Source organism: Scleropages formosus, chromosome 6, assembly GCF_900964775.1.
Source record: "Scleropages formosus chromosome 6, fSclFor1.1, whole genome shotgun sequence".
NCBI lineage: Eukaryota > Metazoa > Chordata > Actinopteri > Osteoglossiformes > Osteoglossidae > Scleropages > Scleropages formosus.
This window is the reverse complement of record NC_041811.1, coordinates 5,979,562-6,006,838: the sequence shown is the minus strand read 5'-3', so window position 1 is coordinate 6,006,838 and position 27,277 is coordinate 5,979,562. Positions and strand designations below refer to the sequence as shown.

At 44.0% G+C, this 27,277-nt stretch overlaps 1 protein-coding gene across 1 annotated transcript in view; it reads right to left on the bottom strand.

Annotated features, from left to right (window-relative positions):
* Positions 1-386: 386 nt before the first annotated feature.
* eeig1b (estrogen-induced osteoclastogenesis regulator 1b) overlaps positions 387-27,277 on the bottom strand; it is a 33,027-nt gene continuing 6,136 nt past the window's right edge. Inside the window, exons 3-12 of the mRNA XM_029253110.1 lie at positions 11,179-11,299; positions 10,731-10,760; positions 5,492-5,608; positions 4,794-4,840; positions 4,169-4,323; positions 3,859-3,963; positions 3,536-3,710; positions 3,242-3,363; positions 2,412-2,481; positions 387-1,547 (exon numbers count right to left, since the gene is read on the bottom strand). Coding sequence (XP_029108943.1) covers positions 1,502-1,547; positions 2,412-2,481; positions 3,242-3,363; positions 3,536-3,710; positions 3,859-3,963; positions 4,169-4,323; positions 4,794-4,840; positions 5,492-5,608; positions 10,731-10,760; positions 11,179-11,299 — 988 coding nt within the window. The 3' untranslated portion in view covers positions 387-1,501. The remainder of the gene's footprint in view (positions 1,548-2,411; positions 2,482-3,241; positions 3,364-3,535; positions 3,711-3,858; positions 3,964-4,168; positions 4,324-4,793; positions 4,841-5,491; positions 5,609-10,730; positions 10,761-11,178; positions 11,300-27,277) is intronic.

The following is a 27,277-nucleotide window of genomic DNA, read 5'->3' as shown; positions in this document are numbered from 1 at the left end:
TCTAGAAGTGAAACACATTGCCTGTTTAATGAGAGGAAAACATCTTCAACTTGGCTGTTGCTTGGCTCATAATGGGAGCACCTGGGGCAAAAAGGGAACCCATAACAGAAGAAGATTAACACTTCCTCCACCCCAAATTGATTTTACCAACGATGCAGTTCTGTCCTCACTCAAGGCAGCTACCAACTTCTAGAACAGATGAGCTCACTGCTTGTAATGTGACATGTGTTGTGTTTAAAGGTAGTGGAACCGTGAGCCTGGTCAGCACCAAAGCTGGGCACACTGGTCGACAGCGTTACCCTTCTCGGATCTAATCTCCTCTCCCTGGCTGGAGGCATCATCCAAGCGTTATCCCCTTCTCCTTTAACTCAATGTTCTCAGGCCTCCTGCAATTCACTGCAAACCCCCCAACCAGAGAGGTAGCTTATGAACAGAAAGCAGAATTAAAGAAAAACTCAAGGTCTCCATCCATCATGAAAACGTGTCTGTTAGACAGCTAGAATGACGACCGATTCAGCTGCGCGTGTGTTTGTACTGGAATTCAATTAATTGGTCTAATAAAAAATAGGACAGAGGTTACCTGTATGTTTCTGTTTCCCTGAAGGATGAAGGGCAAGGAGTCAAGAAACAGCTTCTGATAGCACCACTAAACACTCAGAAATTGCTAACAAAAGCCTGACATAGCTGGTCAGCTGTTGGTGAAACCCAGACATTATTGGCAGACTGTTGGTCAAACACATACATTGTTGGCCAAATTTTGGTTAAACACAAGACATTGCTAATCAACTGCTGGCCAAACAGTCATTGTTGGTCAACTATTGGCCAAACACAGATACTGGTGTTTAACTGCCTGTCAAATGGATATTGTGGGCTGCTTGAGAGCTACTTGACTTTAAAAGTTTCAAGGGCTTCCCACTTTTCCCACTTCAGTTAACTTATTTGCCAAAGTGTCAGACCCCATCTCTTAGCAACTCAAGACTTGTCAATGCAGGATACAATCACACATCAGTGGGTACCAACTTCAAAAGATAAGCTCTCTTTCAAGGCCTGGTAGTACAGTTGACCCCTTTGTCTACTACATGACTCTGGTGGCCACAAGGAATGTAATGAAGTACTGTGGGATTCTTGAAGTCCTCCAATTTCAGTGTTGGACTGCAACTCCCATGATACACCACTGGGATGCTAATTAGATTTTTACACATGTGCACTTAAGTTGATTAAAATGTCAAAAGAAATACCTGTCTCTAGTGGCTGTCATGCGTGTAATGTTACTGTGGCATGTTGGTGTCCATTGAAGTGCTTTGCATTTTCACACACAGTCACCCAATTCAAAACACACACATGCAATGCACATTCACACACAGTTTACAGCAGAAATGGGGTGTCTACAGAAAGCTGCCGTTTCCACGGCAACCCAAGGGTAACTCCACCCCAGACTCTCACAGGTAGGGACTGGAATGTGGGAAAGAGGTTTTCAACACACGCCAGAAGCGTCAGGCATCTAATGGCTCTCGATGACAACAGGTTCGAAGACACCAGCGGATACCCTGTGAGAGAAGGAGGGCAAGATATTAGGATTCAACAAACCAGGATGGGGGTTAGTCATCGTCACTTCTATGGACGCATTACAGGAACACTCCTTTTAGTTCATAACTTACACAATATTCATGCATTTCAGCACCCGGGCAAATTGTTCATTGTGCAACACCATGCTAAAAAACCCCACAGTGTAACACTCCCACTCACTCCTCAGGCTGGTTAGCCGGTTCTGTGACCAGACTGAGTCAGTTTTGCCACCCTGAGAAGGGCAGCTGGGGGAAGTAGTGAAGAACAATATCCTCTCCAACAGCTGGAGACCAGAGTGACTCAAGAGGCTCGCCATGATCACCCACACGTCTTCAAGCTGAACACTTACTGATCATGATTCACTCCTATTGGATCGAGCACAGGTTACATTTACATTTGTCTGATGCTTTTCTCCAGTTACAACGTTAACGTACTTACAGCGATTTACCCATTTATACAACTGGGTAAGTTCAAATGAAACAATTTTTAGGGTAAGTACCTTAATCGAGTCCTATAACAGAGAGTGTGATTCAAACTTGGGAATTTGACCTGGGACTCAAACCTGAGATGCTGCCCCATTTAATTCATCTGGGAAACAATGGGAGGTTTTTTCTAACTTGCAAGTCCATGGTTACTGAGACACGTGCTGGATCGATCTGATTTTACAACCCTGGGCTGTTTCTCCAAGTTTACCAACTTTATGAGATCTGTAGTCTTACCTGCTTATACTGGTTTATGCATCTGTACAACAAGGTAATTTTGAGTGTATCCAGGCATTCAGACCATACCCAAATTACATTCACTGATTCAGTGCCCCACAGCCTTTCCTGCCCCTGGTGACCCACCGGTTGCCCAGCTGGATCCCGCCGAGTGCCGTGGTGCCGTCTCGGCTGATGAACAGTCTCAGGTTGCTGTCTGTGACAGGGAAGGAGGGGTGGGGAGCATCAGCACAAAACATGGTACTGTAACATCACAGCAACACCATCGTCGTCTTACACACCTCTTAGTTAGTGCCAATATCATCAAAATAGAGTGCTCTTCCTGGGCTTCAAGTCCCATTCACACAGTACAATACCACTTTGTGTAATGAACAGCTGACTTACACATTTTTATTTTGTTTTAATTGCATTTTCCATGCTTACAGTGTGCTTTTCCTAAAACTTCTGTCTGTAGCGAGGTGAACATAACCCATGTTTACCCGCCAAGCCAAAAGGTGGCCGTGGGGCTGCCTTAATTCAACTCACTTCCACAGTGATTAGAACTCATGTCAGGTGCTCCTGAGTGTTGTGAATAACAACATGATGAACGCCGGACATGTTTGTGGAATAAATCAGTCGACAACTGGCAACTGAATAGGGAATTTTATGGAAATTTTTTTTTATTTTCAGTAATGTTAAAATAGTTTAATGAAACTCATTGTTAATCATTTGTACTTTTAACATTTTTTATCATACTTTAATATGGGTTTGAAAGCCAATGTTCTCCAGATTTAGAACTGCAGCAGTAAAAGGACAATGGATTCATACTCTGTCACGTTATTCTCTACAAATCTTACCAGCTCGTATTATTGAGCACTTGATTTAAGATTTCTGCTGGGAGTTGCACTGAAAGTCTGCTGAGGCCTGAATTCAGTTACAATGCCACCCACTGGTGGAGGTTGTGCCTCTCTCCTCACCTTCGTTGTTGCTGACGTCAGCAAAGTTCTGGCTCTGCACAATCTTCTCCACGATGTCGTCAGCGTCGATCCGGGTATCATCCACCCAAGTGGGGTGATTCTCCTCGGAGTCCTTCTTCCTCCTGTATGAGGGGAATGGGATAGAAGATTTGGTGGAAATGCTCTCACAAAGCAGTCTTCAAAACCCACACCCTTACGTTGTCGATGGCTCTCAGTTCATAGCCTTTAGAACCAGTGAGGGCCTACAGTGTACTGGAAGAATAAGTCATGTGGTGAAGCCCAGGGCGGGGTTACCTGGAGGATCTGTTGGAGGGGAGGGGGGGGCGTGGGGGTCGGGGTGGCCTATCAGTACGGACGGGGTCCTTCTCTGGCTCAGCAGGACTCCCGGAGGCACTGCTGCTGGTGGAGGTGTTACGGCGGTGTGTGAGGTCCGTCAGGCTGGAGGAGAATGAGTGCTCTGCGCTGCAGCCTGAAGGGGCGTTGACGAGGGCAGGAGGTGCTGAGCATCAACACAAGAAGAATAGACTGCATGCGTGTGTGTGTGTGTGTGTGTGTGTGTGTGTGTGTGTGTGTGAGAGAGAGAGTTTGCAAGAGAAAGAAGCGAGGGGGACTCTCACCTGAGTTCTTGCTATGCTGACTGGTATAGCTGGAGTTACGGGAGTGACCCGAGCGGAAGACCTCATCCGGACTGGACAGGTTCTGATCCGACTCCTCTAGCAGACCTGGGACCGTAACAGAGAACCACCAGGTGAGACAAACCAGCATAAGCTAGGCTGTATTTGTGTGTTTCCTGACATGTGTTACAATTCACCCTTATTCCACACGGTTAAGCTGCATATTTACTCAGCAATTCACGCTCCTCCCTTCCTGGAATTTGAACCCTTGAACAAATGGTCACTCAGGCCAGGATCCATCACCTCCTCTTACCAGAACTGAGTGCTGGAAGTCTGGGTTTAGGGGGACGTCCCATGGTGATGCCTCCAGACGAAGTGGAAGGGGAGCCAGTTCCTTCGCCCTTGCAGTCCAGCTGCAAGGAGTGGTCCTGACCCGGGACTGAGATGGACTTAGCAGTGCTGGGGGGTCTGGGGACGAGGTAAACCTTTAATTATCGGTTGGAAGGTGGTGTAGTGGTTAGAAAAATGCATAAATTGTACTTTTGCTGAGATGTACGTCGCTTTGGACAAAAGCATCTGCTAAATGAATAAATGTAAATGTAAAAACCTCTGTTTGACCCCAAGTATGTAGGTTTGATTTTCACCTCATGCTGAGATACCACCAAGTAAAGCACTTGAACTGAACTGATACAGTAAAAACTACCCAGCTGTGTAAATGGGTAAATCATTGTAAGTAGCTTAATACCTTAAATCGCTTCAGGAAAACGTTTCTAAATAAGTCGCTAAAGAAATAAATGTAAGCGTAATTCTGCTGTATTTTCCAAGGGTGCAGTACCGTTTCTGATCAAGAGGGGACGCCAAAGCTTAAATCTCACAAATGAATAGCGTATGGACAGATGCAAAAAAAAAAAAAAAAAAAAAAAAAACAAAAAACCCACCTTTTAAAACAAGGGTCTCCAGACAAAAGCGTCATGCCAATCGTTACCTGAAGGTAGAACCATGATATCTTGTTATTAAATATAATAATTATTAATATTAATAACCACTGTTAGCAAATCAACTTACTCAGAACACCCCGTGAATGAAAAAAACCAAACAATTCATAAAAAGCCACAGTGAAGACTGTACTGGAGACAATTATGACTTTTAAAACCAACACTGAAGCAGCAGCCATGGAAAACGAGCCGAGTGAAGAAAGGTCAGGCTAGATCAGATGATGAGATCTGACAATTTGTTTAATCCCTCCAGGTCGGCAGACAGATGGCTGCTCGCTGCAAAGTTCACACAACCGTGAAGCTGAGAATCAGAGCTCCGTAGAGATCAGCTAAGATGGCAGATTTACAGTTATGGGCTGTGACACATCCTTAATTTACTTGCAGATAGCATGCACACACACACACACACACACACACACACACACACACACACCACCCATCTGTCAGGCTGAATTGTGGTGTTCAAATTGGACTGAAACCCACTTACTGCCTTTAGGTTGTCGATGAGCCCTTTGGTGACTGTCTCAGTCAACATGAACCATCATACTCACTCACTCACCCTAACCATGCTCACAAGTGAACAACCAAGGTAACCATATTTCATACCCAGCATTGACAGCCCTTGACCACTGATCCCTGACCTTTAGTATGGAGTTGTCCTGTCGGGTGTTCTTGGTGTCATAACCTTCCAGCAGACAGCAGCGGACCGTAGAGCCCGAACCAGCAAATTCAGCCAGGTTGAGATCAGCAAAACCCAGCTGGACAGAGAGAAGGTCCACAGTTAGAGATAAGAATGTGGCAAAGAGAGGGAGGATATGAGGGAGATGAAGACAAGGTGGATGGGAGGAAGAGGAGTAGTAACAATAGTTGCACTCGGAGGCCTCAGGTTCAAATCTCGACTTCTACTTTAGTACCCACGAATTACCCAGAAAAAAAATTAGAGTAAAATTTACCCTGCTATATAAATGGATATATCAGTCACATACAGTCAGTTCTGTGTTTTCTTTACACAATTCTCTTATGACATGATGTGTAAACAGAGAAACGCAATTTTCATAAAACAAAACCAGGTATGTACATATGCATTTTTTGCATTTAGTACTAATTTTTGATCTACTGTAGTACAGCGAAACATGGTTGTCTAACGTGATACGGGTGTAAAGACGTTCTGGAGTTCAAATAAATGGTGGGGATCAAGAGAGAAAGGCTATAATGCTACAAGCTTTATCTTGAAATGCTTTATAAAACTCATTTGCAATAGATTACACTTTGGCAATGCTGCAATGGACTGGCATTCCACCCAGGGTGTACTCTCCTTAGCTGTATGCTCCTTGCTTCCAAGATAGGCTCCAAACCACCGCAACCGTGACTTGGACAAACAGTTACATTTATTTATTTATTTATTTAGCAGACGCTTTCTCCAAAGCGACTTCCAATGAATCTACATAGTGTTATTAGCCCATACGCCTTATTTAACAAGGTGACTTACACTGCTAGATGGAATATTTACAAAGGTTCACTCATCCATACATCAATGGAACACACTGTCTCTATCATTCAGACACTAGGGGTGAACCTGAACAGCATGTCTTTGGACTATGGGAAGAAACCAGAGCACCTGGAGGAAACCCATGCAGACACAGGGAGAACATGCAAACTCCACGCAGACTGAGTGGGGAATCAAACCCACGTCCTCTCACATCACCCAGGTGCTGTAAGACAGCAGTGCTACTTGTTGTGCTACCGTGCTGCCCAGTTAACGAAAGTAACATTGTAACACGTTTTGCAGAAAGTGCCAGAAAAATTAATAAAGAACAATAACAACGTGACAGCTGCTCTGGTGACTGTCTGCACAAGAGCAGCCGTGAGGAGGAGGTTTGGAGAGGGTTAACTTCCCAGCACGTGCCGTTACATAACCATCCCTGTGTGAAGCTGGCAGGCGCCCATCCGTGAAGCATGCACTTGCTTACTAAGTGGACGCCACACCCCAACCCCCACCCAAGCCCTCCATCTCTGTTTCCGAGGAAACACAGTGCTGAAGGCCCTGCAGCAACGTGATGCTCACTAATGGGCTTGCAAGGACAGTCCCAGGGCATCGCTCGGCAGGACTGAAAAGGCGTCACATTCATTGTTAATGTCGCTACAGCACAGCAGTGGGCTGGAATGGTGGCTTTAGCCTGGAGAATACTTCCTCAACATGTATGTCCAGAAGGGAATCCATAGAAGTTGTACATACATAATGGTGACAACTCTGACTAAGCTGCCCCTCACTGATCATTTTACAATCACTTATAGTAAGAAGTGTTACACTGTTTCAATGTCATCCCATGACCCTTTGAGTCATGTTACCAAACTCTTGGGTAAGACATGCAGACTGGATCCGAAGCTTAGAAAGGATGCAAATTGCAATGCAGAGTATTAAATACAATTTATCTGGTAAATTATCTAGTTTTACACAAATAAAATGCATCCAGGATAGGTTCTGGGCAACTGCAACCCTGCATCAGCAAAGTAGTTATAGATAATGCATGGGTGAATGAATTAGTGAGTCTGTATTCAGAATAAAGAGTAACAGAAGAATAAATTGCATTACTGATGTGGCTGCTGTAAAAAAAAAAAAAAAAAAAAAAAAAAAAAGAGTACATTGGCTCTTTGTGTTAGAGTTAAGTTTTTGAAAGTACAAAATTTTCAGTTTCCTTTTTTTTTTTTTATACTTTCAGTCATTTAAAAGGTGATTGCAATGTATATCAAAATTAAAACTATTACAGTAAAAAGTATTAATTTCTAAAATGTATTATAGCTTCATCATAATTTTATAGAACCTAGCCTATACATAAATCAAGTATATTAAGCTTTTGCTGATTGTGACTTAGTGGTAAAACTGATTTTGCAGTTACAGACTTTATAGCGTAACTGTGCTCATAGGTTGAGAAGTTAATAAGTCTAAGAGCTTCTGTACATACAAGTAATGGAAATGTGTTTGAAGGAAATTTTGCTGTAGTTCAGGGTAGCCCAAGTGATCAGCGGAAATTGAAAGCAACAGCAAAGGTTTGTCTTAACAGTAGAAAGGAGTTGTATCAGCACTCGGAGCGTAATTTCTTCTGAACACTGCCCTAACCCGCCTCCAGCAACTGACAAACACATGATCGTAGAAGGTGGGACATGTTTATTCTGTCCTACAGTCTTTTTCAGGCCTCAAACACGTTGCCATTACACACCCAAAAATACCTCCGATTGGTAGCTTCTCCTTTCCAAAGCTATTAAAAACACTCCTCTGTACAGCTACAAATGGGTTATTTTAGACTTCTATGGAAAGAGCCGTCTCTGAAGTTATGAAGATCTATGATTCAGAAAAACCACACAGGAACCAACAGGAGATGTCCAATAATGGACAGCAGGAGAGAAATGGTGCAGAAAGACAAGTGCCACATCCTGGAACTCACCAAGTACCAGTCAAATGGTTCTTCATTATCAAGACTACCAAAACTCAAAGTTTTTAAGGGTGTATATCTATAGTCACTGAGCAGTAGGAGAGTTCCTATTGCTATTGTGTTCCTAAGAGAGGAAATCCTTTTGAACCTCTGAAAACCATTAAAAACAAGCTCTACAAAATTGCTTCTGAATAAATTAGTAAATTTTTAGCAATATGAGCTTCTGGAGGTCATCTCCCCTAGACAGATGTGTGACACCTGAACAAGGCTTTCTTCTGTCTGGTGACCATGTACAATATGCTGGTGATGGGCAGGGATGTGAAGCCAATAGAAACGGGGGGTGGAAACTGCTGTCACCTTGCTGGGCTGGGTGACCTTAACACAACCTGCTGAGTTAACAGAATATTTGGGGCCTCCCCCCTTCCTCCCGAACGCAGGAGACCACCTAAAGAGGAGGAAGCAAGAAAAGCAGAGACGTGCAGACCAGTCGATAACATCCTTCCCCTTTCCCTCTGAAAAACACAACAAAGCCTGTGGAGCTTCCGTTCAGAGAAACTGTAGGTGTCCTGCTCATTGCAGCATTGTCTCAACAACAGTAAATGTTCAAAGAGGAACAGGTGCATCCTTTGTCCTTTTAAATTAATCCCATTCAGTGCAGTTGCTAAATTTCTCTCGGACACCTGGATCCTACTAAAGTTCTAGTACCAATATATTACCTTTATTCATTTAACTGACTCTTTTCTCCAAAGCCACTTGCAGTGTTAAGATACCTACAATTATTTACCTATTCATACAGCTGGGTAATTTTACTGAAGCAATTTAGGGTAAATACATTGCTCAAGGGTAAGACAGCTAGAGGTGGGATTCGAACCTGTGACTTTTAGATTCAAAAGCAGCAGTTCTAACCACTACATGACCAGCAGCCCCTTAACTTTGCTCACTGTAACCTTGTTCAGTGTCCAAAAATATATCCAGTCTACTAGGTGGGAGGGGGAGGTGGTGTGGCAGGTTTGGCCGGGTCCTGCTGTCCGGTGGGTCTGGGGTTCGAGTTCCGCTTGGAGTGGCCTGCAACGAACTGGCATCCCATCCTGGGTGTATCCTCTCCCTCTCCAGCTTTACGCCCTGTGTTGCTGGGTTAGGCTCCGGTTCACCGCGACCCTGCTTGGGACAAGCGGTTTCAGCCAGTGTGTGTGTGTGTATGTGTGTGTGTGTGTGTGTCTACTAGGTGGTGCTACCTGCAGAGGTACAATGAGCTCTTCCATTTTCTTGAATAATGAAGGGAGTCTAAGGACCTTAGGAAGATTCAAACCTGAAGCTCAGCAGGATAAAGGGCAGACAAAGAAAGGACTAGTAAGAATATGTAGGAAGGAGATCATAAGGCAGCATCACCAAAACACTGCAGGCACTACTATTTGCAGGGAGCCAGTGTGTGTCTGTCCTCTGTCTCTGCTCTTATTACAGTGTTTGATGGCAGGTTTGGTTTTGCTGTTCTCATTTGGAGGAAACCCACAAGAACACATGGAGAACATACAAACCACACACAGACTAAGCCAGAATCGACCCATGTCAAATTGCACAGTTCAGCCACTCCGAGACACTGTGTTGACTTGTTTGGCGAGTGTGATTCGATTTGCATTGTTTTCATTGATTTCTTTCTGTGTACTCTTCAGTTTTTTGCATGAAAGGGTACATTACTGATTACTTATGACTAATTAAACATTGAGTATCAAATGTATGTATATATTGTTCACACACACACAGATTTTCTGAACCGCTTGTCCCATACGGGGTTGCGGGGAACCGGAGCCTAACCCGGCAACTCAGGGCGCAAGGCCAGAGGGGGAGGGGACACACCCAGGACAGGATGCCAGTCCGCCACAAGGCACCCCAAGCGGGACTCAAACCCCAGACCCACCGGAGAGCAGGACTGTGGTCCAACCCACTGCGCCACGGCACCCACCCATATATTGTTCATGAGTGTGTAAATATATGGTGTGTACCCATGTATGAAAGAATTGAACTAGCACAGGTAGACAAACAGTATTAGAGAGTAATTCATTAAGGGAAACCACCTGAAGTTGTAAGGTAATCTGCCTGCACTAATTAACCCAATTATAGAGCTGGGTAATTTTTACTGTATTAATTCAAGGTAAGTACCTTGATCAAGGTACTACAGCAGGATGGGGAATTCATTCAGGGATCATGAACTACAAGATAATATCTATATTATGCAAGGAGCTTCCCCATGCATATTAATACATTATCATGTGATAAATTGCATGATAAATGTTATCCTGCTCTGTTAAATGTTGCATCAAAACCTGATGCAGGGCATATTCTGCCTGTTATAAATGTGTGAGGAGATGGGGAGCCGGATGTGGAAGAGCAAGCTGAATGAAAGGATGAAGGAAAAAAGGCGACAGACACATCAATATAGTCACTCTCTTACCTTTGAGAAAGTCTTTCCACCTTTGAGTTCCTATGACGGAAAGAGGAAATATGTAAGTCTGGATCTCGGGAAAATTTTACGACTATGTGTTTGTTCTCAAATGTGGTCTGGACTCACATTAGGGAGCAAAGTTATAATGAGTTGAGAAAGACCTCGCTACATGCACCTACTTGATCACAGATGTGCAAAGAAGGAAGGAAAAGAAGTCTGAACAAAACTTCTGCTTCCTGCCTCATTTACAATGTCTGTATGAAAAGCCATTTGTTGGGTTAAGCCACTCATTAGATAGAGCCCCCGTAGAGCGGGCAGAGCACACATTGGATGAAGACCCCATTGGGTTAAATCTGCATTGGGTAGAGGATAAGTTCTCAGGTCCCTCATTCCTATACTGAAACTCCCATCTCAATGGGAATCATGAGGAAAGGTTTATGGTCAAGGGCTTCCTCACCTTGCGGATGGACACACGGCAGATGCAGGGGTCCAGCACCCCTGTTGTGGAGCTGGCACTCATCTTGCAGACAAAGGAGAACTTCTTCTTCCAGCGAACGCAGTTCTCCTGCACCTCTTCCCTGCAGGATGAGAAAAGAGATACCGGTCAGGAAGCCACTGCTGTCCAAAGAGCGGTGGCGATCATTGGGCACAGTCACATTTACATCGTTCAGAAAGAACATTAGAAATCCACCTGCTTGTCATCAGATAGTGACTACATCCACTCCACTCCTTGCATAACAGGCTCCTGCAATTTGTACTATTTTGCAAAACATTTTTCATACAATGGGCAAATAACTCAGTACAGTTTCATTTTGTTCATCAGACTGTTATTTTTACTTCCAATATGTACAATCTTGACAAGGATGCAAATGACAATGACACCATGCTAATGTCCTTAACCCCATACAGGTGATTCCTGACAACACCACTTCTGCCCCTGGTTATCAGTTCAGATCAGATATTCAGTACAAGAGCAGCAGAGGAAAGATGGAGTGAAGACTCATGGAAAAATTTAAGAAAATTACAGAACATAATAAACTCACTTAACCATGTACAGAAACTTAATTATGCTGAGAAAAAGGCAACATGGGAAAACAACATCCTACTGCATTGGCAATCTCAACCAGTCATAATCACCGATTAACACCAATGTAATATCACAACTTAAAACAACAGATTCAATATTTTTATTAATTCATTTACTTGTCACTTTTCTACAAAGAATCTTAGTGTTAAGCAACTTGATGTACCCATTTATACAGCAGGGTCATTTTTACTGTTTTAGTTCTGGGTAAGGTCCTTGATTAAGGGTACTACAATAGGAGGTGGGATATGAACCCAAGACCTTTGATTACAAGGCAGTAATTAAGCACTACGCCACCTGTTGACCATGTGCCACTTCCTTTTTTCTGACTTCCTGTTAGGGCGCAATAATGACAAACTCTGTCGCCATGGAGTCATGAGCACACCATCCTGCTTGACTTTTCACAGTAAACAGGAATAGAAGATCTGTTGTGTACTTAATGGACTCATGGCTGTGTTCATGCAGACATGAAGGACTGCAGACATTGAAACTTTTTAAAATCTCAGTGTCAAGGGTGGCAGCCACCCCCTCTCCCCAATCCATTCACTTTATGACCATCCATCTCCTTTTTCTATCAGTGTAACCAAATACACCCCTTTGTCTACCTCCGCACTCATTTCCCCAGCAACATCTCAGCTTTACTAACAGAGGGTAATGAATCCAGTAAATAACCCTCAGCTATTGTAGACATCTATTCTTTTCCGATTGTTTGTGTTAGTTTCTGTGTCCTCAAAAACATCACTGCAAGTCTAGGCCCCTCCTGGCAATCATTATATTCAGAAAGACTGTTCCGGGTCCTTGAGACCTCTGTGAAAGTCCAGCAATGCCCCTGGCTACAACTAATCTCTGAGAAGGCCAGTTCCCACGTCACTCTTTGAGGAGAGGATGTTTCTCAATCTCCCTCCTTTTTGAAATATTGTGCAAGGTTGCTATGGAGAAACAGTTAAAGAAAGGGACCAAGCTGGCTGTGGAGGGCAGCGAGAGCCCAACCATTTGTTATGCAACTGTAACGGCGCCCAGGGCGACAGCATCCTTCTGGTTGCCTTTGGTTTGATAACACTTGCTATCCCCCCCTCCAGGACCCAGCCCTCATTGATTCCCATTTATGCCCAATTGTATCACCATGAAGGACCAACGGAGGACAGTTCAATCACTGTCTTCAAGAGCCTATTTATATCCCTCAAACATGGCCTGAGGACCTCTGAGTATTGCTGCAGAAATGAGGAGCTTTGGTTTTGCATTAGCAGCACATTAGACCTTGTGGGAGAGAGACAAGAAACATTCGTTTGAAGGACGCCACACAGCTTCTGAGTGCGTACGAGGTGAAGGTCCAAGTGGAGCTGTCTAACACAAACCTATTTCCTACTGCAGCGCTAAGTCAAGTGAAGAGTCATGTTGCGAATGCACCTCAACACAACTGATGGTACTTTCTATTTCCAGCCGTTAAGACAACGAGCACGAATCCAAAAGTGGGTCACCATTGCACTTTTTTCTTGTCCTGCTTATGTGTTTACTATTATTTACCACCTCCTGCATGAACATTTCCAATAGCGGTCATTTATACACACTTATGTTCGAAGAGTGCATTCTGGTGCAAATTTTGTTCTAAAACCTGGGGTGATTCTGGTAGTTTTTTCACAGGTGCAACAGCAGGGTCCTGCTGGGATGTCAATGCACAACCATCAGACCCAGTGTCCCAAACTATCAGATCCAGTTAACCAAATCTTCAGACCCAGCATCCTAAATCTTCAGACCCAGTGTCCCAAATTGTCAGATCCAGTGCCTCGTATCTTCAGAGCCTGTTCCCACAACCTCCAGATCCAGTGTCAAAAACACTCAACTCAGTGGCCTCAATCTTCTCTGTGAACGTTGCAGAACAGGTGAGGAATGGGGCAGGTCAGGCAGATGGCAAAACTAACCCATTCCACGGTCCTAGTCCTAAATATTCACCAAGTGTCCATTTCTGCTCTGTACACAAGTTGCTTTAAGTATATGCTCTGTGGTCCAGCCTTGTTGACAGCAGCAGCAAAAAAAACAGAAAAAAAAAAAAGTCAGCACTGTGACTCAGCAGAACAAGGCTGGATCGAGGACCACAGAACTTCCCTTTCATATTATTACTACCTAAACTACACTTCACATTCATGTATGAGACATTTCACATTTGTAATTAATTTAATTAAATTTATAGTCTTTTCTATACTCATTTTCTACTGAGATGCTTTCGATGTTTTACCCATTTATATAGCACACTAATTTTCCCTGCATAAGTTCAGGGTGAGAACCTTGATCAACGGTACGACAGCAGGAGCAGGGATTTGAACCACAGAACAGCTTACTGCGAGGCGAGGGCTCTAACCACTACACCACCTGTTAACACAACTTTTCTGTTTGTCATTTTGAGTGAGAAGAAAAAAAAAATATGTAAATGAGATATCTAATTTTTACATCAAGCTAAAGGGAACATAGTGTCTCCAGTTTCTGTTTAAGATCATGGTTTTCTACCCAGTAGACAAAACAGCGGTGTAAAAAAGTAGAGGAACCAGAACTGCAACCTTGGCCTTATTAAAAAAAAAAAAATAAAAATAAGAAGGTAAGCTATGCTACCTCAGGTGAACCCCTGCACGCACGCATGCACGCACGCCACACAAAACCTAAAGCCTGCCATATCCGATATGTAATCCGCACCCGCCAATCAGATGTCAGACATCACACGGGGCCCCCGCTGTGCGATGTGCGCAGACAGGCGCGCACGTTTGACACTGGAGCAAGATTAAAGCACCAAGTGCGGTCCATCTGCCACCGGGCCCGCTCAGATTGCTGTCCAGGATTAGCCAATAGGCTTGTGTGTGAAATCCCAACCCTCCTCTGTGTTTTTGAGCTCAGTGGCGCGAGGAGGACAGACCGCTAACATCCATTGACCAGGAAACATGACCATAAGGCATGAAAAGACAATGCCGAACACAAAACACACAGCATGAATGTGTTCTCTGAAAATGCAAACACAGACACAGCCAACGCACAAAACGTCCTCCCATTTGTTTATTTGCACCCTCTTAAAAGAAGAATGCTCCACTAAGATGGTGATGCGGCGTTGGTGCTCCGTGTCAGTGAGTCACGGCTGTTCATGCAGGACTCATCATTCATGGTCCCAGAATAATAAACCACATGTTCCAAACCCACTTTGTTACCTTTTAACTTTACTAGTGTGACTGCATAATCACGTTACTGTCACTTTGGACTCTGAACACATGGCTTTATATGCATGGGTCTTGGTTAGTGCGTTGCTATGGAAACACCATACCGATCAGACTTTTTTGGCCTTGATAGACAAGGGATAAGCGGGAGGGGAATCCTCACACTGCGATTCTGTGCACATGAACAATACATCTCATTGACATGCATTATATTAGCAAGGTTTTTTCCCAGCATTTTACGCGTGGGGAGGGGATGTCTCAGCATTGTACCACAACTGGATGCCACATCTGCAGGCACTTCTCAGAGCCCATCTGCTCCTCGTTTGTATTCCAGCCTCAAAGCAAAGGGGAAATGAAAGGAAAATGGTGGAGAGGGTGCTTTAGTGGGGAATAAAGTTTCTCCTCATTTCCGCAGTGACACGGAGTGAGGGAATTCGATTGAAGGTAAATGACTGATACACACCACTTGGCAGCTGGACCAAAGCTTGGACTGAAAATCCTGTGACAACATTGACCAATGGCTTCAATTATCCACCTCCAGCGATGAGGTGGCACAGTGTCCCACAGGTTACTGTGGTGAAATTACAACATTACCCAGCAGCCCCTGCTCACCCATACAGACCTATTAGGAACAAGTCCCTTTTGAAAGGACCTCCCATCAGACGTTCAAGTCAAGGGTCCTCACTGAAAGCCTTTACTGCACTGAACACACAATGTGAAAGTCACCACAATGCTGCAGTTATTGTTATTATTATTATTATTTGTTTAATGAGCTCATACTTTTCTGCTAATCTACATGTAATGTTGAGCCACTTACTATTATTTACTGGGGACAGCTGGTAACAGAGGCTAGAGCAGTCTAGTTGGGGACAGCTGATAGCATATTGGTTACAGTTACTGCCTACCTGCCTAGGTACTTACCCTAAAATTGCTCCAGTAACATTACTCAGCTGTATAAATGGATGAATAATTGTAGGTAGACTAACACTGTAAATTGCTGTGGAGTCAGCTAAATGAAGTAACGTAAATGTAATTTACTCTTTCATACAGCTGCGTCATTTTTAACGCATAAATCCAGGCTAAGAACCTTGATCAAGCCTTTGACCTGGGTTCTTACACTAAAATCCCACTACTGTACTCACTGCCCAGGCTTGGAAGCAGCTCTTACCACTATGGCACTTGCCTGAATTTTGGAATCAGAGACAGAAGACACATTCAAGCTATACCGCAGGAAGAAAAAACAAACAAAAAAAAGTCACCCATCACACCTGCCACGGAAATGAATCCATCAATTCAAAGGTCTAATCAGTTGCTGTGGCAACAAACGGTGAATGTGATGACATCCTCAGTGTAGTGACCTCTGCCCCGGAGACATCTCTCTGGCAGTCAATTACAAGACACTTGAGAGCCTGGTCTAAACAGACAGCGAATACACTCACTGTCGGAGCAGGGCTGTGCGCGCGCGCACACACGCACACACACACACAAACACACCTGCATCCAATCAGCACAGGAAAATTATCTCAAGGTAAAACAGACCATCCAGGACTTCCTGATCCAGCATCTGGTTCATATGGAGATGAGGAAACTGACCCTCAAGGCTAGACATTCCCTGCTGATCCTCGTGCCCCCAGTTCAGTTCTGGGACTTGAACCAATGAACCTCTGATCCAGAATCATGTAGAAAGGGACACAACACTGTCCTTCCCAGTCACTCCCTAGCACCACAATTGCTCCTCAGTTTTCATACAAATAACAGAGGTACTATATATTTCAATTTATTCGCAGATTAGGTTTTGAAAAATCTCAGATTTACATTATTCATTTAGCTGACACTTTTCTCCAAAATGACTTAGAGTATTAAGGTTACAATTATTTACCCATTTATATAGCTGGGTAATTTTACTAGAGCAACTGAAGGTAAGTACCTTGCTCAAGGATACTACAGCGAGAGGTTGGGATCAAACCTGCAACCTTGGGATCCAAAGGCAGTAGCTCTAATCACTATGCTACCGGCTGTCCCAGATGTATTTAAAACAAACCAAAAATATTTTTTGTTCTTGTGATTGCCCTTTTTTTTTTTTTTTTATATTAACCGACAGCAGATGTGAGCTTGTGGAAGTGAGCTGAATCAGATCAGCCCCACAATCCTGTCTTGTTTCTCTTCATTGCCATCTATCAACTTGGAGGGTAAACAGAGGCTGTCATCTGCAACAGAAAATTTGGAAAAACTGAAGAAAATATTTTAAATTAAATAGGTAATGAGAAAATTCATCTCAAATGTTCATATTACAAGAAGCCAGCATATTGGTCCAATGTTCTGTCTATGCTTTCCCCCAATTTCGTCCTTACCTACTCTTGAACTTCAGCCGTGTTTCACATTCTTTACCTGTGTTTGCACCCCCAACCACCCATGTTTCCCAATACTTATGGTCAGGATGTTGAGCTCAGAGCAGTCAACATGACCTTACACAGATAGCATGCGCGCACGCACACACGCACGCACGCACACCACTAAAGAACCACATTGGCTGGGTAAGAGCTGTACTCCCTCAGCCTGGTTCTGGCAGGCTATAGTACAATCACTCTTTACAAGTTACACCTCATATAATAATTTATCATCATTACTATTTAAATGGCATTCACTTCCACAGCAACTTACAACGTTAAGCTACTTAGATATGATTTACAAGTCAGCTGGGTAATTTTTACTATATTGATTCAGGGTAAGTGTCCTGCTGAAGAGTGCTACAGCAAGAAGTGAATCTGAACCCCAGTTGGTTTGAGTGCAAGGTAGGAGCTCGAACCATGATGCCACCTACTGTCCCAATACCAGTTTCATTAAATTCTGATACAAACCAGTTTTATTTTCAGCTGTCAAAAAGAACCTGGGCAGCTGTACATTCTGTAGATGCTCTCAGTCTGCATTCTCACAAGCAACAACAATTTAAATCCACTGTGCATGGAACCACACACAGCACCTTCAAGCAGAGGCAAATCGCTGGTGTTGCCGGAAAATCATCTGCAGCTAGACTTGGATATCACATATCCCTCCCCCAACTCCCAGCAGGACCATGGCCAGGTTAGTGTGGCATAGGGACAGGTCCATCATCTTCCTTCCTGTCCCTGCAGAACCGACAGCAACATAAACATTTACATTTATTTACATTTTACATTTATATTTATTCACTTAGCAGACGCTTTTCTCCAAAGCAACTTACAATGGATACTATGTAGTGTTACTAGCTCACACACCTTATTCACCAAGGTGACTTACGCTGCTAAATACACTACTTCCAATGGGTCACTCATTCATACATCAGTGAAACACACTCTCACAGCTGTTAGCTGTATCTCGTCCAAAGCACCCAAGGCAGTGTTTTTGGTCCACAGCACTGTTTGAGCACTGACTTGCACCTTGCTGGCCTAAGTGCAGCACCGCATGGCCATTGGTTTGAATCCCAGGTGCAACTGTAGCACTGAGACTACTGAACAAAATGTGTGTTTTAGCCAGGTGTGGAAATAAAAGAAGTGAATGCTCATCACCTCTTGAAAACCCCCCAGCATGGATCTGATGTATAATTCAAAAAGGTCCTCTGCATGTTTGAAAGATAAGAGGCAGAGCAACTGCATGAAGAGAGAAGCGTTCCCACAACCTGTCCAACTCAACGTAGAGAGACATGCATTTTTTATCACCAGCACTTTTCTTTATGCCCTGAGCAGGTCCTACAGAACTGTGGATATGGCCTTGCGACAGGAGACATGCGGGACGTGTGGCACAGCATCCCTGACAAAAGGTAAATTTAGGAAGCTTCTGGAACACCTACCCAGAACAAACCCTCCCCCATGACCATGTTCTCAGGCAGTAAAGGCTCCTTCCGGTGCCCTCCTGTTGGACACCCAACAGGCATCCGGTTAATGCAATGAGCCACGCTTCACTGCCGATGGCTCCTGAGTCAGGAAGCAAGGGCAGGGGAACGTATGTGTGGAGTTAATTACCAGAGCAGACACACAAACTCCTTACATGCACACAGATACATGCATTCACGAGAACTAAACCTTTGTCGACCTCTTAACTCTGACCCTCCTCCCACCATCCTATATGCTCACATGGTGTATAAACAGTAGCAGGGTTCCTTAGCTGATTAATGTTGAAGCTAATGGAAAAATCACTTAGGGGGCCTGTTAAGGGTAAATATATTTTGCTAGGCCTGTTGAGATATTTCTCATGAAAATGCCCACGAAAAAACATGCAAAATCTTCAACTCAGCTGAGTCTGAGATTGGAGGGGAGGTTCAGAGGTTTTGAGGTGTAGCTTCACAACTTACTCAATTCTTCATCTGACCTGAGCAATGTGCATGCGGAAGAGAGTCCTTTGTAATCATGGAAGTTAATTGGAGGTTGACAGATGCCTATGAAACCTGTTGACTGCAGAGATAAATCCCACTTCTACCCCCATCTCTCACTTCTAATCATTTTACCTGTATACCTACCTTCACCCAAGTGCATGCTGGTACCACCTTCAGATGCCAATATGACCTCTAATTCACCCCTATACCTAGTTTCACCCCACAGGGTAAGGAATGCACATAGGACTCTGAACAACCCCCCTCACGGGCCCCTGATACCTTCCAGCAACATGATCAGATCATCATCCAACCACTGCTTGGCCTTTCAAATACCTGCTGTTATCAGAAAGCATGTTTTACATTTACAATGCAATAAATGTTACTTCCAACCCTGATTTTTCACATTTTCCATATAAACGCTGGTGTTCTGACCTTGTAACAAAACTTTTCACAGATTATGAAACCTTACTTCTTAACTGACAGGCAGACAGCGATGTCCACATCACATCTTTCATGCACGTTTTAAGTAGGGGTGAGATTAATCTTCTTATGTTTCACATCCATGAAATATTGCCTGATTTGCTGTCAAGTGAAGGGATTAAACCGGTACTTCTATATCTACGCATCACAGCCACAAGCTGAGGAATGCAGATGCAGCTGTAGGATGGAACACATAAGACAAGCACACGCATGCTGCGACAGGTCTCGGGGCAGCAGTGCGGTGATCTCCTACGAAGTCGACCGCCTGCCTGCCCACATGGAGTACACGGTGGACACACTAGAGTACTGCAAACAAATAGGGAGGTGTTAGTGGACAGGTGAGCTGGAAAAGTCACAACTGGACGTTCAGTAGCATTGCTCACATTCCTTTCAGAGTACTCACTGATGACAGTTCACACCTTTGAGCCAAATACTAACAAAAGCTAATATTGGGAACATCAACAAAACGGAGCAAAAGCACACATCATCCTGGTGACATGACAGTTCGGATATAGTGCTACAGAAAGCCACTTTCAGGGCTTCCCATTTAAGGATCACTTCCATGCAAATTTATTGATAGAGCAAACATAACTGACTACATGATTTCTTTGCACAGTGGGGTGCCTGAAGAAGGCTTTCAGGATCTGGACTTGAGACATATCTAGCTATCGTGGCATCCACAAGAAACAGAGGCCTCAGACCCAGTTGCTGGTGCTTTATTTCATCTAAGCCAACAAGGAAGAGGCGGAAGTGTAGTCCAAAACAGGCAGGTTGTCACCGATTTGCAAACGTCATACCAACGGGGAAAACCAGAGATGGGGTCCAGGAAACAAAGCCAAGGATTGAAATTCACAGAAACAGATTATGGGTATACAGGGAAGGCACAGCAAAAGGGAATAAGGGAAACAAGGAGACAAGCTTGTGTCGAGTAGTCACTGAGGCTGCGGTGGCTCAAATGAGGTTCTGTGAACCGGTGCGTCGGAGCGGTCATTAATAGCCTGCCTTGCTGCAGGTGTGGTTGTTCGGCACGAGGTTGCGTGCGTGACACTAGCACTATATGCGTTAAACCCATGTCCCTTTAATTATTAGCAAAAATAAGAATATATTAAACAAAACCATACATTTTAGCTCTTCAATATGAAACAGACATTCAGTTCAGTACACTACATTTGAACCTTGCATTAAAATGCTAAATTATAAAACATTTTAGTGCCAAAAGAATAAACTTTAAGAAAAAAAATCTGGAGGAAAACTCTACATACCATTTCAATGTTCCATTAATATTACAGTATCTGTAAAATCATAGAAGTTCTGTATCAAACAAGGGCACCCAAGTTTAAAAAAAAAAAAAAAAAATCTAACCATTAAAGTACAAAGAAGAAGAAACAAAAATATAATACTTGTGAAATAAAATATTTAAATCAAAGCATTTCAGTTAGAGTACTGCCTTCTACTTCAATCCTCCACTGGCAGTTGCAGTTATAAAGCCTAAATCAATGCACACCACAAATCACCACCTAAATCAATGCACACTTAAAGAACCTCAAAATAAAGCCTTTAATGATATTTTACTGCTGCTATGAACCATTACAAATTTAATCTCTTGATAGTCCCATTTACTGCAATCTGGGAAATAAGACACAGGGTGGCCTGAGTAACACTCAAACGTGCTGCGATAGGGGGATTTAGGCTGCAGTTTATGACCAGTTTTGTTTGTTTCCCCATGTGCTTGACATAGCGAGGAAGTGGTATCGGGGAATGGTAAATGAAATTGAGCACAGGTTTGACCACCAGATCCCGATTTCCAAACCACTGTTTTTTTCTATCATTCATTGTTGAACTTTATTCCTTTCCTCTTTACTGTGTATGCATGTGTGTACTTGCTTTTGCATGTCTGTGAACCCCTTCACAGCCAATGGGTCTATAATGGCCCATTAGTACAAGTACAAACAGGAGCACAATGAACCATCACCCAGTTCTACAGGATGTCTTTCGCCCTTCTATTTTCCCATGATGCACAATGTGAGTCCGTCCTATCGATTGCCACATGGCTAAGGTAAATGTGTTGGTGGGGGGTTGGCGTAGGGCACACGTTCCCAAAGAACCGTTTCAAGAAGAGGAAGGAAGAGGCAACCCTGTGATTTAGCTTCCTTCTAGCCCTGCCCACAAACCGCCATGCCTCTAATCATACCGACCTCGAATAAGTTGACAGAATGGTGGTGCAGTGTGACACAGTGACAAACTGATTTTTCTGTGTGTATGTATGTGCACTCGTCCTTTTTTAGGGCCTCCAAGGCAGATTCCTTCCTAATTAAAGGACAGAGTCTCCGGTTTTAGGGATGCCTGGCCATGCCCGATCATGTCAATGTGGTGTGCCAAAGTTTAATGCTGCTTCCTGCACCAGAGGTGGTTGCATCTCGAAGCTGTAAAATCTTTGACTATTTCTAACGAACATACCTCCATGCTGAGGGCACACAGTGATGGTCACAGCAGTTCAATGAGTGGGACAGACAAATACCTCCCATCACACAAAACAAAAAAGAAACCTGTCCACAAGGCTATCTCCTTCCAGGTGAGCCAAGTTAGAGTGCTCACTCAATAGCTGTGCTCCCCAAGAGCACTTCCCAGGGACCACATCCCCCAGGTAGGCAGATCTAATGTACGATTTGTCTCAGTGTTGCTTTTGGAGAAGCTGGGATACCTGCTCCCCAGAGCAATAGAGCACACTTTCTGAAGGAGCCCAGGTGGATTACAAGGAGCTCAAGGTTCAAAGCCAGAACAAGCTGTTACATCAGTCCTGCTTCTTTGGCAGAAAACTTTCTTAATTTATGGAGGAGAATATTCCTTTTTTGTTTTCAGAAGCATTATCAGTATGCCCAATAGCAAAATTCTCTTTTTTAGGACAATATAAGTCAGATCAGGATGATCAAATTAGAAAACCAAAAATGTTTTATGGCTTCGGTCAAGTCCAAGACTAGGAACTAACCACAGAGCAACAAAACAACTACAATGGGTTGTTCTATTCCTAGATCGCAGAGGAGAAAGTAAAGTAGTCTCACTGCTGCTTTATTCCTAGCCATGAAATGCAAAAATCCATGGGCCAACCCTACAAGGAGGAAACAGCATTCATTTATGAGCAAATCTCGCAATGCCTAGTAAATGCCTGGGAACCTGCCATCTCACCCAATCTCATTTCATCTTTCCGGCAGTCCTTAAGAAAAACTTGTAATCCAACACAGGAACCAAACGGCTAAACTGTCAGCTAAAGTCTCCCTCTCTCCTGCTCTCACGCAGATTGTTCTAGACCTGGGTGGACCTTTGAGGATAGTGGAGGACCATGTTGGCTCAAGACACCCTGATAAAGTTACCAAAAAAAAAAAATGAAGCAAACAGGAGAGTAAGCATAAGCAAGTCGAATCTTATTTCAAGCCCCCGTTTTATTTTCCCTCCTCTTTAATGCATAAATCCCCTCTTTAATCCAGATCAGAAGAAACTTGACTAGCCTCTATTTTGGAGTCTGGGAATTCGTTGAAAGGTTCCATTTGTGTTCATAAAAGAGGAGGTGGAGAGAGTGGGGGGTGTCTGGTTCCACTCTTAACATTCCGAGATGCCAGGATGGAGTTGGAAGAGATAAGGCTGCCGATGAGTATCGGTGCGTGACAAAGCGCCGCTGGAATGGAGAGTTGGTTCACTGAAGGAACCTTCAGCATCGCAATCAACCAGCAAACGTCAAGAGGGATTGGAAAGTGTCCGTAACTGACCACAGTAGAGCTCGAATGCTTGCTTGTGGGGAAATCCTGAGAATGAGTGCTGATGTGGATTAGAAAACGTCAGCACAGAGTACTCTGGGCACCACATGGGAGTAACACAAACTACTAGAAAAAACTTAGAGCACTGCCTGTGAGGCCAAGATCCAAATTGAATGTAGGAACCATCAGCAGTAGGACTTGTACAAACACTACAATCGTACCAGATAGATTGATTTGATAAATCGTTATAGATTGCAAGTCACACAGCAATTAAAAGCTGTCCCAAAAGAAGAAAGCAGCATATATCTGGCAGGAATATTTAAGGAACAAAGAGCTGCGAGTAATTAGCCTCTGGGTACCACACCTCCTTCCGTGTCACGCCAGCTTTGACCCATCTTTCATCTTGCCTGATTTGTTTATAGAGCTTCATAAACTAGACTTGGTCCTGGGCAACTCACTTGTACCAGTCTTGTCACTGTGCTAACAGCCCTCATCTTTGATAAAAGGAAGGATCTTTTAGCCAACCTCTGTTTAACAAATGGTCCCCCAGACAAATATAAGCTATCACTGAATTTCCTCTCAACTTCAAGAAGGAAGAAAGAAAGACCTTACCAGCTTCAGCCATAAGTGGGTAGAAAGCAGCATAGGGGCAGCAGGTGACCTAGTGGTTAGCACCATTATCTCACAACTGAAGGACTAGAATTTGCATCCAACTCCTGCTACAGTACCTTAGATCAAGGTACTTACCCTAAACTGGTACAGTAAAAATTATATTGCAGTACTAGTGGGTGAATCAAGATAAGTAGCTTCGTATAGTGCTTTGCTCATTGAATCTGAACCCACAATATCTTGATTGCACTTCCTTGACGGTATCAAGTTAAGCCTAAATATAATAAAGAAAGGAAGACATTGAGTCCTTCAAAGGGGGACGCAGCCATTGGTTCCAAACCAACAGTGTTGATGCATGTGCAATTCCTGATCCAACAGAGGACAGCCCCTGGTACCGCATGGTGAGCAGAATTTGGATGTTTTGCTGATTTACCAAAGCCATGATGGCGAAGAGAGTGGCACACAAGTACTTTTGGGAGGCACAGACGCATCACAGATGTTTCATTTGGCAGATGGATGTGGACTCATCTGTATGGTGCTTTTGCAGCAATCATCAAGAGTCTGCTCCTCCGGGCAGGGGGGGTTCAAAAACACTCATGATGAGAGGACTGACCCAGACTGAACAGAAGGCACCCACACCTGGTGATGCACCTTGTTCATTGCTTTCTCCACCTGGCGGGGGCCTTGGACCAGCTGGTCACACAGAGGCCCTGTGATGCTCGGACATGCAGACGCTATTTGCTGTAGTTCAGCCTCCACCAACCAGAATCCACGCTGCAGAGAGCAACCCTCTTGATGCCAGTGACAGCACATATGACCATGATGGACAAGATGGGGACCTAGGCTCTAGTTAGATCACAGGAAGGTTTACTTGGGCTCCTACCGTGTGTGCAATTATGGTGTGGATGTGTGTATTTATCTGCAATAGCTTCTACTGGCAGGTCCCCAGAGAACAAAGCTGTATCCTCAAACCTGTTCTTCCACAGGCTTTACATATAGGTGACAAAGACAGCCTTTGGCTGGAGAAGTGACTCCGCCCACCAGGGAGTGTCCAACTGTTCTTCCCTGTTCTGAACAGCACCCAGGGTTACCAAACATACACCTGCGTTGACTCAATGACACGCCTCCAGTCACCTCCAATCTCGCCTCTTTCGACACAGCTACCCTTTGACAACCCCTCTTGTCTTACACCGCTCTTGTCCTCTGCTCAGAGACACACACACTGTGGTAAGCAGACCAAAGTGGTCCCTCTGAGTTTTGCTTTACTCACACAGGAACTTTTCAAAGAAGGCCATTTCTGAGACACAGAAAGCTTTCAATCAGGCAATCAGACTATTGGTAAATCAGCTAGACCCACTTCATCTACAGACATCCTAACACATCCACTCAAACCACACTAAGCAGCTGCATCAAGGACCCACGCTAGATCTGACAGTCTGCCACACACCCCCACAAATCCAAACATGTCCTCGCTGACGTGAGTCCCCTCCCATCGCAAACCGTGACTCAGTAGTGTCACTGTTGTGTGTGTACGTATGTGTGTGTGTGGGTGTGTGTTATAGTTATGCCAGCACGACAGCCACAGTATGAGTGAATATGGACTTGTTGTTACTAAGATGCTCTGTGGTTGCTCAGGCATCAATGGTGGAGGTACCGTGAACCAAAACCCAGAGTCACGCACCGTGTGTATGTTACTGTACACATTTTTATTCATATGTCATGACACACATGTTCATTCAGCAAAAAACCTTAATTCAATCACCTACCACACCCCAAGTGTCGATAATTTGCAGCTTATTATTAACGTAGCTGGATGAGGTATGAAAACAGTTTAGATCAAATCACTTAAAAGCACAGCAGCAGGGCCACTTGCTGGGACTCAGTCTAACAACCAAATGGTGGTCTGCAGTCCAAAACGACACAGAGGTGCTGATCTTCTGCAGATCCGCTCCGCTCAACAGAACCACGTTATGCACACACGCACGGTGGGAAGGAGATGGGGAGAATGTGTGAGAGTGACATGCTAAGATGTGCTCATTATGAAGTTAATGAAGTCATGAGCAGAAGGAGATGCGTAGGCTTGGCAGGATAGGCAGAGCGTGGCAAGTATTGTGAAATTACCGCCCACAGCACACTGCAGCACAGTGGGGAAAGAGACCAGGGTCATGTCCACCCAAGACTAGGAAAGAGCAAGCTGCCCTGTGTACTTGGGCAGCAGGTGGCGCAGTGGTTAGAGCTCTACTTTTAGACTAAAAAGACCCTGGTTTGAATCCCAGTTCCTCCTACAGTACTGCTAATCAATGTAGTTATAGTAAAAATTATCCAGCTGTTATAAATGGGTAAATAATTTCAGTAACTATATTGCTTAGGAGAAAAGAATCAGAAAAATTTAGAAATAATTGTATAAATATGTCAATCCCTGTTACCGACACTGATAAGGGATGGTTGTGCAAACCAGAATCACTTCTCGAACCTTCATCTCCCCCTGGTATGGGACCCGTAGTGAGCAAAGGGCAATTGGAAATTGTGGGGTCCAAACCTAGCCTTGAAGGTGTTCTGCTGAATACCAGTGGACCTATAGAGTCAGACACATATCTGGAAACTATTCCAAACACCAGGAATATGGGTGTTTCTGAAGAATTAGGTGTTTGGGTCCAAACCCAAAGGAGCAGAAGACTTGAAGCTGCGCTCCACACCCATTTCTCTCATTCTCTGTCCCTCCCTGTGAAACCCAAACCTCTCTCTCTTTCTTTCCTCCTGATTCTCCCTCTCTCTGTCTCTATCTCCCCAATTCTCTCCATCCAGAGGAATGTGAGCAATGCAGGCTTGTCAGTTTCCACAAATGTCCTGCCACGTTAAACACAACCCAGCGAGAGATGCAGGTGCGCAGCATGCGTATTCCATAATGTACATAAGATGGAATATGTATCAGTCCAAGTGTGTGAGGGTGACCACCCAGCAGAAACATGGAAGTCCTGCAGATCTCTCAGTTAAACATCCTGCAGAAAAGTTCCCTTCTTGAACAATTTTTAAACATTAATATTTTCACTTTTTTTTGTTTAGGGGACACTTTTCTCCAAAGTGACTGACAA